Raw genomic sequence first — 14,145 nt, 5'->3', positions numbered from 1 at the left:
GCTGCCAAAGGACTTGGGCACAGCCAGTTCGGAGGCTTCACTGGACAGAGCTCCCTGTCTTTACCTGCTGCCAGGGCTCAGAAACTACTCTGTAGATCAGAGCTGCAAACACAGCAGGAACTGTTCTCATGGTGCCAGAGCTCACAAGCTTCCATGCTCACCATGCTCAGAACCTCCATACCTGACAAGCTAAGGCTGCCTGCATCTCCTCAGTGCCGTAGTGATTCCTGTAGCTGCAGCGGGGAATCTGGTACGTGTCCTTTTCAGTATCCCTGATGTCGTACAGTCTGCCCACCTCCTCCTAGAGCTTGGCTGCCTCATCAGACAGATCCCACATCAGTGCATGCTTAGAAGGATATAAAATGTTTCTTAGTTCTAAACCTGCTGGTTGTCAAAGCTGACTTAGAACAGAGATGCATTAAGTACTGGCAGGTTCAAGAACAGAGATGTATTAAGTACTGGCAGGTTCAAGAGTATACTACTACATCATTTATATGTCTAGAGATCATATGTACTTGTGTAGTGTATTAGTAAAATGTATACGACAGACTGTGGCGTGTGCATCCTACATATAGTAAAATTAGAAAAGAATAGTAAATATAGGCCTAAATAGTTTTTGTGATTATCGTGAATTTAAAAACAGTTTTAAGGGCGCAGTAAGTGTATTCAGTATGCAACATGGGTTTATAAAACAAGTGTTATCAAATTTGTTGTGTTTTTAGGATAAAAATAAGCGCTTAATACTCTGTTAAACTTGAATGTGAATACTTGCACAAGAAGACAGCAAAAAAAAGGGTTTTCATAAATAGTGCATGGGAGAAGCCTGGAAAAATGTCAGATAGCTTATTTGGGCCTGATTTTGATTAGAGATCCAGAAAAAGATGAAAAAAAGACGTTAATGAAACTTGTGGATAGTATTAAGCAGAGAAATTGTTAGTGCAAACGAGGATAGACAAACATGTAACAAGCAAGCAAAACCCCTGGAGACAGGCGTGTCTGACTCATAAACAAGGTGAAATTTTATGCAACAATTAGAAGCTGAAAGGAAGGACATCTATCTCAATTAGACAAGTTCCCTGAAGCCCAGAACTTGGGGGAATTAATGAGTAGGAGAGTAGCTTGGGGCTTCTGTTTGTGTTGCAGTATTAAGATATATATATATGAAGGCAGCCTGACAAAAAAAGTAACAGTAGTAATCATTCCCTTGAAGGTTCTGCTGAGTAGTGCTTACAACAGTGCTGCTGTATTTTTATCAAGATCAGTTTATGAAGCTCTGAAGTTCATACTGCAGGACTTGGTGGGGTTTCTTCAGTCTAGAACAAAAAAGAAACCAGCACACTGAACTAGCAGAATTGAAACCTTGATATTTTAGGCATGATTAATAGTGAGAAAACTTGATCTTGTATGATACCTCTTAATGATCTACATGAAAGATGTTAGGGTAGTGTGGTTCCTTTCTCTATTAGTTTGCTATAAATGCCATGAAGGAGGTTCTTTAAGAAGGGAAAAGTGACAAATTAATAGGGAAGCTTGTGACTATTTTAGCATATAAACTTTTAAAAAAGAAACTTGAAATATAGTTGTGAGACTACGATAGGTATGTGGGATGAATCCTTGCATAATATAAATAATTCCCTGTATTGTTTGCTTTGCAACCTTTTTATTTTGATAGGAGGCTTATTTTCTTTAATGTTTATATCCTTTGTTGCTGCCAGCTGGCTGACAATTCCTTGCGGTAGCTGTTACTTAATAGTTTTCCCAGGAACTTATTTTACTTGCATCTTAATGGTAAATGTTACTTTTTAGTGAGATATGACTAATTGATGAAATAATAAAATTTTTGTTTTCCTGGTGTTTAAACAGTGTATATGAAATGTTTTTAAGTTTTCATCCAATTCCTGAAATCAGTAGCTGACAGATGTTTGTTGTTGTTTTTTAATCTATTTGAATGTATGTGGAACCCTGTAGATTGCATGATGCTAGTTAATTTACTTTTTTTTTTTCCCAATGTATCTCTCTAGGATAATCTTTTCTTCCTGGGTCGTGACAGATTATTACCTGTTTGTATTCAATGGGACGACGAATTCACTTTGTGGTCGACCCTCAGGGTTGGTGCTGCATGGGCCTGATTATCTTTGTCTGGCTGTACAATACAATCTTCATTCCAAAAGTGATCCTTTTTCCTCACTATGAAGAGGGACATATTTCATTTGTGGCAATTTTGTGTAAGTCAGTTTAACTTAGTCCTTTTTTATACTAGTAAAGATAGTATCTTTGGACAGGAGTTAACATGAATGAGAAAGGTCAGAAAATAAAGAATAAAGTGAAGGATAAAGAGGAAGGATAAGATAAAGGAGATAAGGGATAGGAGTACTGGGATGCGTCCTACATTTTTGTGTTCTGAGAAGCTTACCATTCATTTCAAAGGTGGTGTGGTAAAACTTGCTTGTAGGGAAACTGAGGAAAAGCATTAATATGTCTTTCAGTTCCCGTAGCTAGAACCTGTTGACATAATTTCAGACCCACAACTCTTAATGCTTGTCAGAATTTGGGATGATAGTACTGATGGTTGACAAACTGGGTGTTATTAGTTTCATTGTACATCCCTGGATAAGTCAGCTGATATGAGTTATGCTCATAGATTTATAGCTGAAACCAGTTTTAAAGTGAAGGTGGATCATTTGGAATGTCCTTTCACATAGAGGCTTTGAGGTATAGAATGACTGGTGCTTGTTTGATAAGACGGGGAGAAACTTCTTAAATACAGTAGTAAAGTCATAGTGGCATCCTGCTGGTCCTATCAAAACAATGTTCACTGCTACCTTTTCCTGTCTCTTTTTCAGGCTGGGGAACACTTAATATTGTAGACTGTATAGTACCAGAAATATATCTGGAATTGAATGAGTAGACTGAGTAATTTCCAACTCAGTGCTGAGGCATCTATATTTTTGATGCACTGTATAACATATTTTGTACACCTGAAAAAGACTAAAAAATGCTTATTTATTTTTTCAGGTTATTACTTCTGCTCATTGTTTTGTATAGCTTCGTTACTAAGAGCCTCAGTAGCTGATCCAGGAAAGCTACCTGAAAACCCAAAGATTCCAATTACAGGTACATCCATTTGTTTCTGTATAATTGAATAAAAGTTATTTTAATGTCCTGAAAATAACCAGGAATCAATTTTATTTTGTGAGATTTGATGAAAACGATGAACTGTCTCTGCTGGAGTCTGTATTGTTTAAGAAATTAAAATTGGTATGTCACTGTCTTTAACCTGTAAATTTCTAGCACTTTCCCTTGTGTAGACTCAAAACTTCTTTTTCAAAACTTATATTCCTTCAGAAGTTTAGTTATGTAGGAACTTCTGCTAGGAAATTTTTCTATGGGAAGAATTTTTTTGCATTCGAGTCTTTCAAACATACTGCATATACTTCTAACTTGATAATATTTAATTAAAAGTATTTAGAGATGGTTACTCATTACAATTCTACAGCTTTTTTCTAGATTTATAAGATGTTGAAAAGGGTGGTAAAAGATACTCTTATGCTGGATTTTACCTGTGCATTTTTTACACAATTTTTTCAGTGTGTTATGTTTGTATTGGCTGTTAACCAAACAAATGTGATACTAATTACAATGCATTGCTATGAAGTAGCAATTCCCATATGGTGTCCAGTGCTCCAGAAATTGGAGGAAATTTGAGACCTTAGTAATTCTCCACAGAAAAAAACAATATTTTTTTTTAACCATTTGATGCTATTAAGGTGCTTGTCTAATGCATAGAGCTTTTACATAGCAGTTTAGAACGATACAGGGCTATTAAACAGCATGAGCATTATCACATTAAGGGAAAATACTTTTTGAATGCAGAAAATTTATCAAATGCAGTGAGGGGTGAATATTTCAGTCTTGTCTCGCAATGTGATGCCAGGAATAACGTTTTGCTCTCTTGTCCTGATGTTAGTGAGAATCTAGGATGATGTGTTTGGAAACATCATCTGTTTAGCCTCAGCGCTGATGTTACTATGTGCACAAACTGAATAGCAGATAGTAGGAAGGGATGTATCTCTCTGCATTTCAGATGTGAAACACTGATTGCAGAAAATCTCATGTCAGTGTTCTTTCTGTTCCTGGTAACTGAGTCTTCGATCCAGTAAAATGAAAGGTGGCTCAGACTTGGGTTCTGCAGTCAGAGTTCTTGCTGCAGGAAGAACAACATGGATTCTGCAGTCTGAGCTGGAGAATGAAGGCACTTAGTACAGTTACAATTATGTTTATGACTTAATGTTAATGTACCTGCAAAATAGCAGGGACCAGTACAAATTCTCTTGGTGTACAAATGCTTCTTTTTCTTTTAAGGAATCCCTTTAAATAGCTCTTGAACCTTTTCATTCTCCATTCATTTCATACAGCAATGATACTTTATATATACTTCTGAAGATGGAACACTTAGGCTTGACTGTGATATTGATAATATGATTTGGTGTGTGCTAGATCAGGGTTTTTGTACTTTCTAAAGTAGCGCTTCAGTTCTCTAATATTCTCTAGGTTGACAGAAAGATACGTTTTTTCCATGGTATAAATTGTATTAAAAAATCAGGTTGGGGTGTTTCTGAACTCTGCTAGTAGCTACCCTATTAGGGAGTGACACCTCTGTGACACTGGATTTATGGGAACAGATTGTAAATCAGTTTCCATCTGGCATTATTACTAGTTTAATGATCTCAGATATTGGGCTTTTTTACTTCCAGTGTCCAAATGTTGTTTTGCAGCAAGAAAGACAAGATGAGAACTGCCTGCAGGTGGCTCAGAAGTGCTAATTTTAACTTTATTTTGATTACAAAGGGACAGTGCTTTACTGTATAACATTTCAGAATGCCCTACTGTAAAAATGAAACTTATTTTTTTAAAAAAAATTTCTGTGTCAAAGAATGTCTATTTCAGTAGAAACAACCAGACAAAGTATTTAAGATTTTCAGTCATGCACCTGTTTTCCTTACAAACAGAATACATATGCTTTTGTGAATGGAAGTGTTACAGTGTTAGTGTGAGTTTTTTGCATGTGAAGATGAACTTTCTGAATATATAATTTGAATTCTCATTTTCAAAGGCTTCCTCTAATTTGGGCGGTGCAATTTGAGATAAATAATAGCTAAACTGAGCAAAAACAGTTCCTGGTAGTTTCACCTACTCGGTATCTCTGGAGATCAGCTTAAAGAGTCTCACATTGGGCATCCAAAAATAGTGTATATTTTAAAATACAAGCCTATCCTTTATCTGTTCTTTGATTGCCTTATGTATAAAATTCCATGTTGTGAGATGCATGCCTTAAGATGCTTTGAGGTGGAAGATGCTCCTGGAGTGTTCATTGAGTATTTTATTTTAGTTAGCTAGCTTTGACAAATTTGAGTAGCAGTATTTCTTCAGGAGGTTTTGGATTGGCAGGGGGATTGTACAATGGTTCTGTCTGTCAGATGCGTTTTTTCATGGTAGTCACGTAAGAAAATAATTGAATTGTCTTCCTTGTTTGAGTGACAGCTTTTGTGCTGTGGTAGTTACTCCTTAGAGATATATAGGAGGAGAGAGGATTTTCAAGAAGAAAGCTGGCACAGAGTGGCAGGAATATCTTCCAGTTTATTTAAGGTGACAGTGGAAAAAAGTTTTTTAAATGCTGCCCACTCTTGTCAGGTCATAGTAAGTTTTTTTAAAATCTTTGAATCACTAGCATATAGATTTGTCATAAGCATGCTGGACTGTGTTTAAATCTTTTTAAGATGTCTTTACATTTTCTCTTAGAACGAGAATATTGGGAATTATGTAACAAGTGCAATATGATGAGACCAAAGCGTTCACACCATTGCAGTCGTTGCGGACATTGCGTGAGGAGGATGGATCACCACTGTCCGTGGTAAGACCAGGACATTTGTTCTAACAATCTACTGTTGTTTGAGTGAATAATTTCAAAATTCATGGTCTTGACTATTGCTAATTTGTCATATTTCTTTCTCAGTAGTGCTTAGTCATTAGGCATTTAGAGCAAGGAAAGAAAGTTTTGAGACTTTCTTATGTCTGCAAGTAAAACTGGCAGTAAGAATTATTGTAGTGTAACATTTTATCATTGTCAAATTGTTACATGCCATTTAGTTTTGGAAGATTGATGTATTTTGTTTAAGGAATTAGAATTTTTACTCCTAAAACTGATCTCAGCATAATTAGCACGTTGCAGATTTATTTTATTTGTTCCAATTTAGTTTCTGATGCTGGAAAAAGTATTTTTATAGGAAACTAAACAATACTTATGTTTCTTGGATTAAATAAACCTTTAAATTTCAGCATAAGAGGGGATGCTCTTTATAATAATAAAAAGAGATCATGGTTTAAGACAGTTTTTGGTTTTTAGTTTATGGATTGGCCATTCTGATTAGAAAATGTTATTGATTTGTCAAAGCCTCTCTGATTTTGTAGTGAAATTGCTTATTTTGGTGTTTCCTAACTAGTTTCAGTCTGGCTAAAATTTTCTATTTAAACTGATTGTAGCCTAAAATAAAAATAAACATTTCTGTCAGTAGTTCTGAAATATCATATCCAGCAAGATGTCAATGATGAACTGCAAAGGACAGAGGTGACATCAGGATCCTCCTATTTTGATTTAGCCGTTTTTCAAGCTACCCTTTTTGTCAATTGCTACTTCAGAAAATAGTGCCAGTGTAGTGCTTTTGTCATTATGGCTTAGCTTGTTACTGATGTCTGTGCCAATGCTTGTGTGAAATTGCACCCTGACCATTTTTGCATCAATGTAATTTCTGTGAAGCGGACTAGACCTAGATTTCAAAAATTTTGCATCTCGTACTTGATATTTCTAGAATCCTTGTGATTCCTTTACTAGTATATGTTGGAGTATGCAGAAAGCTTCTGAACAGAGATACCTGTTCTGTCTTCTGTGTCTTAGGCTTCTTCCTAAGTCATACTTATTTGTCATTGAGGTACCCTGTGATCACATTTATTTCAAACCATTCATTTGCATTTCTGGTTTTTGGACTCTACATAGTTCACAACCAGTGAAATCTGTTGAGTAGCAGAAGATAGTACATATTACTATGAAATTTTGCAGACTTTTAAAAAATAATTTTGTTACTAGAGTATTACTTAAAATTGTAGTAGTATCTCCGCTCCACAGTAACTGTCATCTCTAATGTACGGACTGTCTCTTTGACTAAGAATGGAGTGATTAGTCAGTAGTTCTTATGTTTACTCCATAAATAATCATAACTTCTCTTATTCACAATATCATAATTACAGTGTTAAAGTCTTTATATTTCTGTCCTTATGTACACACTTTGTTTCTCTGCAGGATTAATAATTGTGTTGGTGAAGACAATCATTGGCTGTTTTTACAGCTTTGTTTCTACACTCAGATCCTTAGCTTGTATACACTGATACTTGATTTCTGCCATTACTACTACTTTTTGCCTGTGAAAAAAGAAAACTGGGTAAGAATCTTTTCTCTATGAATTGTCTAAATAGGCAGTACAGCAATGTAATTTATTTTTGTGTCTAGTTACTGCATGTTTCTTCTTGCTCATTTGTTGGTAGTGAAAAGAGTTCTTCTAGATGTATGCTATTGAGAAAGCAAACTGATTTATGGTAAGTAACAAAGTATCATTCTAAAAGGGTATATGATTTGTATGTCTTAAAAATACAACATTAGTTTTCTTAGGAATCTAGGAAAGCAGGACAGAAACAGCTTCCTTTAGAAGTGATTAGTAAATACTGGGAAGAAGCAATGTAACTACTTTAGGAGTATTTAAATTTATTTTTTCTTTCTCTGGTGTAGATTTATTCAGGGTATATATATACCCTAAGTCCCTATTTAAAAATGCTGACATTACCAGAAAAAATGAGAAAAGAACATCCGATCATTCTTAAAGGAGAAAAATGTACATGGGTTTTGAAGCATTATCTTATGTTGCTTTGGAAAGGTCATATGGGTTAAGGGAGAATTAAGCTCAATTTGTTTTACTTAGACTCTGTTCCTTTATCATATTTCAACATCATGTCATCAGCAAAAAGCAGTTGAACATGCAAACAGAGAAAATGGACTTAAGAATTGGAGCAGAGTGAAAAATTATGGAATTTCTCATTATGGAATTGAAGTTGAAAAATCTGTGTTTGGTGCTCATTTATGTCAGTTATCTGTAATGTTCAGAATATTCAAGAGGTTTACTTGAAAGCTGATGAATGCTTGAAAGTACTACAGCAGCAAAGCTGATATTTTTTCTTTAAAATGTTACGAGATTTTGCTTATAAAGAAACTTAAAACTTCTACCCAAAATCTGAAATGGCCTTTGTATTTTTACTAGATTATAACAAATACAAGCACACTAAAGAGAAAAACCTAGAAAACAAGCTTAAAACATATTCAAAATTAGATAACATTTCAGATGTCCTAAGTGAAGAGACTAGGACCATCCCAGAAACTTGTAATGTACTCTACATTTTGTTGAGATTTTTTCAAAGTACTGAAGTGCTACAGATTTTTTTTATTGTATGTTGATGTGATGTCCCAGCATACTCTCTACTGGTGACATCACACACATCTTTCAAGGCAGCTTGAAACTGGCCTTTGGTTATGGGTAAGGCAAGTCCCATTTTCCATTTTGTTCAACAACTTCAGTTTATTGCGTTATTTTGTATCCTAAGTGGTATAAAATAAGAATATTAAACTTCCTGAAAAATTATTCTTCTGGAAAAGAACAGGGCATAGCCTTCCAAGCTTCTATTTGTTCCAATGTCAGTCTGAAGTGGATGTGATGTTCCCTAGAAAGTGTATGTGAAGATGATGTGTCAAAAGAGAGCTGAAAATGTGGGAAGACTGTATGTACTCCTTCGATTATCCAGAACTGATAAAAGTATTATATTCAAGTTGGTAGATGCCAAGTTCTTATCATATGGAATGTACCGAAGCTGAGGATTTTTGCAAATCTCTCAACATAAATTCTCTTCTAAAGGAGTTTCATTTAATTTTTTTTTAATCTATAGAAATATTTCCATGTAAATGGTTTAAGGGACTCCAGAAATATGGAAAAGCGAAGAATTTGCTGTCTACTTGGAGCATCTTTCCATAGACACTGTCCTGTAAACAGAGACAGACCTGTACAATGCTTCTCTTAAAATGGAGTACTCACATTTTTCAGTTTGTTTCCAGTTTGTTGCAGATGGGCTTTTCATATTTACCTTACAGGAATTGTGAGATTTGAGGGAGCTATCTTGATTTGTTGTAGCTGCCTTCAAATAAAAGGGACATGAAATTGCAGTCTTTCTCTATTAGTGGAGAAATTTGTCATCTAAGAAAAATTTCGTATGGACGTTACATTTTAGAGTTTTGGAAAGTTAATATTTTTGAAAGATCACTAAGTGTAAATGTCTTTGCTTCTAGTTTTAGTAGCTTTGTAAAATTATTTTTCATTTATGAACTAAGTTAACCTACTACATTTCTTGACAGAGTAATCTTATACTTTCTGTATTCTGAAGGCTTCCCGTACACAGGGTTTGCAGGTTTTGAGTGCAAGCGCTTCTCTGTGATGTTGATCGGAATATTGGATTGGGTATTGCAGTGCTTCTAGAAGGAGCATTGTTTTCCAAAGATAAAGTCTTTGTATTAAATGTGTTGGCGGTGCTTCTCTAATAGTGTAATTTAATGGTAGAATATTTCCTTTTTATTGTGAGAGTCCCTTGAATGCTCTTAGTTTAAGTTAGTAAGTACATTGTGTTTAAATAACGAACACAAGTTCTGTTTGTTAGGGAGCCAAAGTATTTGCTTGGAGATGGTCTGTACAAGAGAGGAAAAGGGAAATTATGTTTACTTCAGACAGTTTACAACCTCTGAAGGGGTAATAATGGTTATTAATAATAACAGTTGAAAAATGAATATGTATAAAACTTTGGTCTTGATGGTTTAACAAAGTTAACTTTAAGTCTTTCAGAGAGAGGCCTACTTTTAATATCTACCCTTTAGAAGATGTGGCAGGTTAGCAAGCAGAATATTAATACATGTGCAATAATTGTTTTAACCCAGTTTAATGTAGTTGCCTGAAGAGTGGATCAGGTTCGCTTGTTTGGCTGCCTGAATTTACACAAAGACATGGAAGAAATTGAGTACTTTGGTCTATTTTGTTTAGTTTTGTTTTCTTTTAGCTGTGGGGTTTTTTGGCTTTATCAGTTTGCGTATGTGGACACTTCAAATGACACTTTTGAAAAACTGGATCACTGTTACAGTATGTAACATTCTGTCCCCCAGAGAGATAAATATGTTTACACTGTATAGAAAAACTTAGTAGACACAGCAGGTCTGGTCTGTTTAGACCTTTGTTAACTCTAGTATTACACTGAACAGTATTTAGCTTTCTCAATTTTTTTAGCTGCAGGATTGGGGGACACACAGTGAAGTACAGAAAGTTAATAATTTATTTGGATATCTTGTCAATGTATCTACCTGGAAGAGGACATCAGAGCCCCATTAAACTGATTTTTTTGAGTATTGCAAAGGATATGACGCCATATAACATTGTGCCACGAAATAATTTGTCAGAATTACATAATTTTGATATCAAATGAACAGGACCAATGGGAAGATTTGCTTACTATTGGTTAGGGTTTTGGGCAAGCATCCTGCAGGATTCTTTTAGTCTTTGTAGATTAATTGAAGCTGAAGTACCACAGCATTCCAGAGACCGTGGTACCTTCTGCCTTTTATGGAAGTACTGTTCTTTGTCAAAATTTTGGCTGTAACCAAGAGCTTACATTTTCTGAATTGACAGGGACTAGTGTTAAGCACAGATTCAAAAAACTGGATATTTTTTTTCTAAACAGCCATCAGTAATTAGCTTACTTCCTGCTCATTAAAATACTTTTGAATTTTTTGGTGGTGTGCCTTCATCTTAATTTTTATTCTTTGGATATAAAATAGTACAGAACACAGAAGCTGTAGAATTAAAATTGCTTTTAATGCTGTTGTGAAATAATCATTTTTTCACAGTCCTGATTAATGCATTATGAAGATATGATCACTGTATGCATGTTAATATTTCCTTCTGAATGAAAACTTGTGTTTTTATTTTTGAAGAGTTAAGTAAGAAAAACCCAACATTTTTAGTTCAGTATACTAAGGTAAAGGTGATCGCTTTAAGGCTGTTGGAGGAAGCCATTTCCATAAAGATACAATCTTTCAGCTTCAAGTCTTATAGCAGAAAATTGCTTCATAGTATTCTTGGCTCCTGTAATCTGTACACTGTTAGAAAGATGGATTGTGGTTATTGCCCCGGTTGTCCAGCAGGAGGAGTACCATTACTACTAGAAATTAAGGAAATGGTAAATAAATTTTCTATGTGAGATCCGAGCAGAAGAAAAATCTATAATTTGAATAAAACAGCATATGAGTTCCTCTGCAAGCTTTGATGATTTTCAGAGGCTGAGACTGGAGCATTCTTAATTTTGCATCTTAATTAAATAACATCAAGGTCAGGAAGTTGGATCCTTTAGGAAGTATTCAATCTTGGGGACAGTGAGATGAGAAGAATAAATATTACTCTTGTCATGACTACATAGTTGCTCTCTACATGGCTGTGGTGGCACAGATTCTAGACACAGAATGCCAAGTAGAATCAAAAAGAAATGTTTTGGCAGTATATTTTATGTGATTCATAGAAGGCTTTTAATCTTTTCAGCGAAAGTTTTGCCGATAAATTTTGTTTGCTAGAGATGTTGCTGTAGTAGAATGATTGTCATAGGAAAAAACACTGATATGTAAAACTCTAAAACCTTTCACTCTAGTTTACTTTTATTTCGTTCTCAGTTTTGCAGTTATCCATTGTATATTATGAAAATACTGTTACTTAATTAATTTTTTAAGTATTCTGAACTATATGGGTAGAGAAGGAAGGAAACATAATGGAGGAAGCATTGTGGGAATACCAGCCTGCTCCATCTGGGACTTTAGCTTTCTGAATTCCAGACAAAAGGTGTTGGTAAATATTCATCAGACTTTATGAGGAGATTATTTACAGTAATATTTATTTCAATAATATGTATTAACTAATATTATTTAAAATCTGGAAATATGTATAATCCAGTGTCCGTTTATATTGTAAAGAGAATCTACAGGAAACCTTTTTTCTTACGGTCACAAAATGACCTACAAGGATGCGTGAGTTTAAAAAAAAATAAAATACATCAAAATTTTCCTTTTCAGGGTTATGCAAAACCAACCTGACCTTGCTCTCCTCCCATACAATTGTAAGGACAGTATATGAATAATGAATTAAGTTTGGGAAGTAAATACATGGTCTGGAAAAAGAAAAAAAAAAACCAAAAACAACAAGTATATATATATATATGTAGGAACAACTGAGAGGATAACATTTTTTAAAAACTTAATATACTGATATTGTCATTTTATGTGAAAATTGTATAGCCTTTTCTTAAATTCTGTTCTAGTCTGAAATTATTCCAGAATTATTGCTTTGGCTTGAACTCTGTGTAGACAATCATTTTTGGAATCAGAGAGCTGTTTCCATTTTCACTTGAAATCAGTTATGAATCAGACTGGAAAATTACTCATTTAGTAGAATTGAAGTAGTCCTGGATCAAAAGGTGCTTTACATAAACATCAGTTGTTATTAATAATAAATATCTCTACAAAAGAGCTTATTAGAATGCAGCTTGTGTTCTGTGAAATAATTGCCCCCTTTTTTTTTTTTAACGTGAGTGAATTTTCTCCCTTGTCTATCTCCTTCCTCTTTCTTACTGCAAAACCTCTGGTCTGGATTTTTTTTTTAAATTTATTTATTTTACAGTCTGGCTTTGTTCTGTATTCTGCACTGGTTTTGTGCCAAGTTGATAGACTGACTTCCTCATGAGACTGAGACAGACATCCTGGGCATTTACAACTAAAAATATACAAGCTTGTGTTACCATGAGGCATCCCTTCCCCGAGAGAAGGATCAAGTATCTTAATATATTTTGTCAGTATATTAATTTCTGTGTAGGTAATATTTCAGCAAAGAACCAAGATTGAATAAATGAATCTTAGATTGTAAATTAAAATTTGAGAAAGTTGTTTTTCACTTCGTCTCTTCTGGAACAGACGATAGTCCCGTGTTGGTCCTGCTGAAAGCTCTTTTTTAAAGGAATGCTGTAAACCCTTGAAAATGACAACCCAATACTGCAAATGACAGGGACCCACTAAATGTTTTTATGTTTTTGTTGCTGTTTTTGTTAGCAAGATAGAAGGGAAGTTGAATTTGTAAGCAGTCATCATATCATTGATTATGATCATTGGCTTTTGACTGCTGTCCTTTATGATAGCATAAAGCTATAATAGCTCTTTTCCTAGTCAGTGGTAGCCTTCATTGCAGGGATCATCCATAACAGTTGATGCTCACAAATGAAGACATGGCATATGTTCTGCCGTGGGGTTGAGGAAGACTTGTGTGAATTTGTCGTGGAGACTGGCTTTCTGTGGAATGTTTTAGTATTGCCTGTTAAGATAAAGATGCCAGATCGCATGGTTTGTAATCCATTCCTCAACTTAATCCTACAGACCTACACTTTGTTTCTTATTTTGTGACATGTTTCTATTGTATACATCTGTCAATTTTTGTAAGCTGCCAAGAATCCTTGCAGTTTGATTGGATAGCTAAAAGTAGTGGCTAAAGGGAACTCAAAAGCCTTTAGAACAGTCAACAGCCTGGGCGAAGGGCATGTCTGAACTGGGCAGGAAATGCTGGCTAGAAAAACGACGACATCAACCTGTGTGAACTGAAGTTTTGACAAAGCAGTCAGGCTGTGATGTTGACAAAAAGGAGAGGAGAAGTGAGCTATCAGAAGGGCAGCTCTCACATTGTTAAAAGTGTGCATTTAACGTCTGTGCTGAGGCTACAAGTGTCAGCCTGGCCCAATGTGGAAAAAAACTGCTATGGGATAAAACCCTATTGTGCCATGAGAGAGTGTTCACGCGTCGGTGATGTTAACTTAGCGTGTGTATGCATTGTGGCTCAATCTGTGTAGTTCCTTCTCTCAGCACAGAGAGTGTGATTTTGGAGGTTGAGGGGCAGGCTGTCTCAGTACTCCCCATTCACTGAGACT

General features: G+C 35.1%; 1 protein-coding gene across 5 annotated transcripts in view; it reads left to right on the top strand.

The window, feature by feature from the left end:
- Positions 1-14,145, top strand: part of ZDHHC21 (zinc finger DHHC-type palmitoyltransferase 21) — a 39,214-nt gene that overhangs the window by 5,046 nt on the left and 20,023 nt on the right. For all 5 annotated transcript variants that reach the window (XM_065656800.1, XM_065656796.1, XM_065656797.1 and 2 more), the window contains exons 3-6: positions 2,022-2,225; positions 3,016-3,114; positions 5,800-5,911; positions 7,355-7,493. In XM_065656800.1, the coding sequence (XP_065512872.1) occupies positions 2,072-2,225; positions 3,016-3,114; positions 5,800-5,911; positions 7,355-7,493 (504 nt within the window). In that variant the 5' untranslated portion in view covers positions 2,022-2,071. The remainder of the gene's footprint in view (positions 1-2,021; positions 2,226-3,015; positions 3,115-5,799; positions 5,912-7,354; positions 7,494-14,145) is intronic.

The sequence above is a fragment of the Caloenas nicobarica genome, chromosome Z, assembly GCF_036013445.1.
Source record: "Caloenas nicobarica isolate bCalNic1 chromosome Z, bCalNic1.hap1, whole genome shotgun sequence".
Lineage (NCBI taxonomy): Eukaryota > Metazoa > Chordata > Aves > Columbiformes > Columbidae > Caloenas > Caloenas nicobarica.
This window is presented reverse-complemented; position numbering and strand designations above follow the sequence as displayed.